Source organism: Vespula pensylvanica, chromosome 5 (assembly GCF_014466175.1).
Source record: "Vespula pensylvanica isolate Volc-1 chromosome 5, ASM1446617v1, whole genome shotgun sequence".
Classification (NCBI taxonomy): domain Eukaryota; kingdom Metazoa; phylum Arthropoda; class Insecta; order Hymenoptera; family Vespidae; genus Vespula; species Vespula pensylvanica.
The window spans coordinates 7756814-7758084 of record NC_057689.1 but is presented as its reverse complement, the minus strand read 5'-3'; the positions used below and the strand labels follow the sequence as shown (position 1 = coordinate 7758084).

At 36.3% G+C, this 1271-nt stretch overlaps 1 protein-coding gene across 1 annotated transcript in view; it reads left to right on the top strand.

The window, feature by feature from the left end:
- LOC122629446 (prostaglandin E2 receptor EP2 subtype) overlaps positions 1-1271 on the top strand; it is an 8295-nt gene that overhangs the window by 5702 nt on the left and 1322 nt on the right. Inside the window, 2 exon segments of the mRNA XM_043812856.1 lie at positions 725-902; positions 1069-1265. Of these exon segments, the coding sequence (XP_043668791.1) occupies positions 725-902; positions 1069-1265 (375 nt within the window).

Genomic DNA, 1271 nt, shown 5'->3' with positions numbered 1-1271 from the left:
TAGGGACGTTCACTTTCTTTAACAAGTTGGTAAGAATAATTTTTTAAATACGTTGTCATGAACGATAGTAATGATACATTCATAGAAATAAGAAGGTGTCTAAATGCATGTAAGAAATATTTCTTAATGGAAGTTGATAGATTATATTCTCTTTTTTTCTCTTCTTTTTCCCTTCCTTTAAAATAGCGAGCAACCAAAATAGATTTCTATTAACTATAGAACATATTTTAATGAGTTTCATCGATTTCGTTATAGTTTATATCGCAGACAAGAGATTTTGGAATGGTCTCTTGTTACATCTCTCAAGAATCATCCTAAACTTTGCGTTACACCGACAAAAGTTGTACGAGTTTGATTGTCATATTTTCCAAACAACACTCAGCCACCCACACGCATCGAGACGATCGTTATTTTGTTTCGATCACTATCTCGAATTTTATCGAAATCACGAAGGGTGGTAAATTAAAACGAAGGGTGAATAATATTTCATTGTCCAGTTTGACTCATCGAATTCTTTGCTTTTCTAAAACGTATGTTTGTACAGACAGTCGCCATGTTTCGAATCTTAAAACACACTATATTATATAGTAATTGAAGTATTGTTTAACAATTAAATGTCCATATTTGATTGATCATTCTTTCATCATTATAAACCTTATAGTACTTTTATTACAGAAGTCCATGAACTTTTTAGCTCAATCGGTGACATGCATGTATCTTTCAGCAGGTGACGTATCCGGTAATTGTCCGTTGTATGCTGACACTTTGGTTGGCTGCTCTGTCATTGACCAGCCTACCGGTATTAGGCTTTGGTCTTTACTACAAAGACGATCACTGCGTTCGATATAGAGAGGCTACAGGACCTACTGACATAGCTTATGCATACGTGTGGTTCGTTTTCGGTAAGTGTGAATGATCTTTTGCAACGAGAGTATATATGGCTATATGTATATATATATGTATATAATATACGTTATACGTATGTACGTATGTACGTGTCTAAATATACAGAGTACGTATATATGTATATAACTACTTCAAAGTAATCGATAAACTCCTCGCTTTTAGGTACTCTTCTCTGTCTATCCATTGTCTGGTGTAATTTAGCAGTGTCCAGAGCGCTAGGTACACTGGGTCGTCGAGCTGGAGCACTGAGACGTATCTCGACGGCTTCTTCAAGAGCAAATCCTTTGGTAACTGTAACTGGACCCACACCTGAAGTCGTCGCAAGTGCTGAAGAAAGAGCATTTGCTCGACTTATGGCGGTGCTT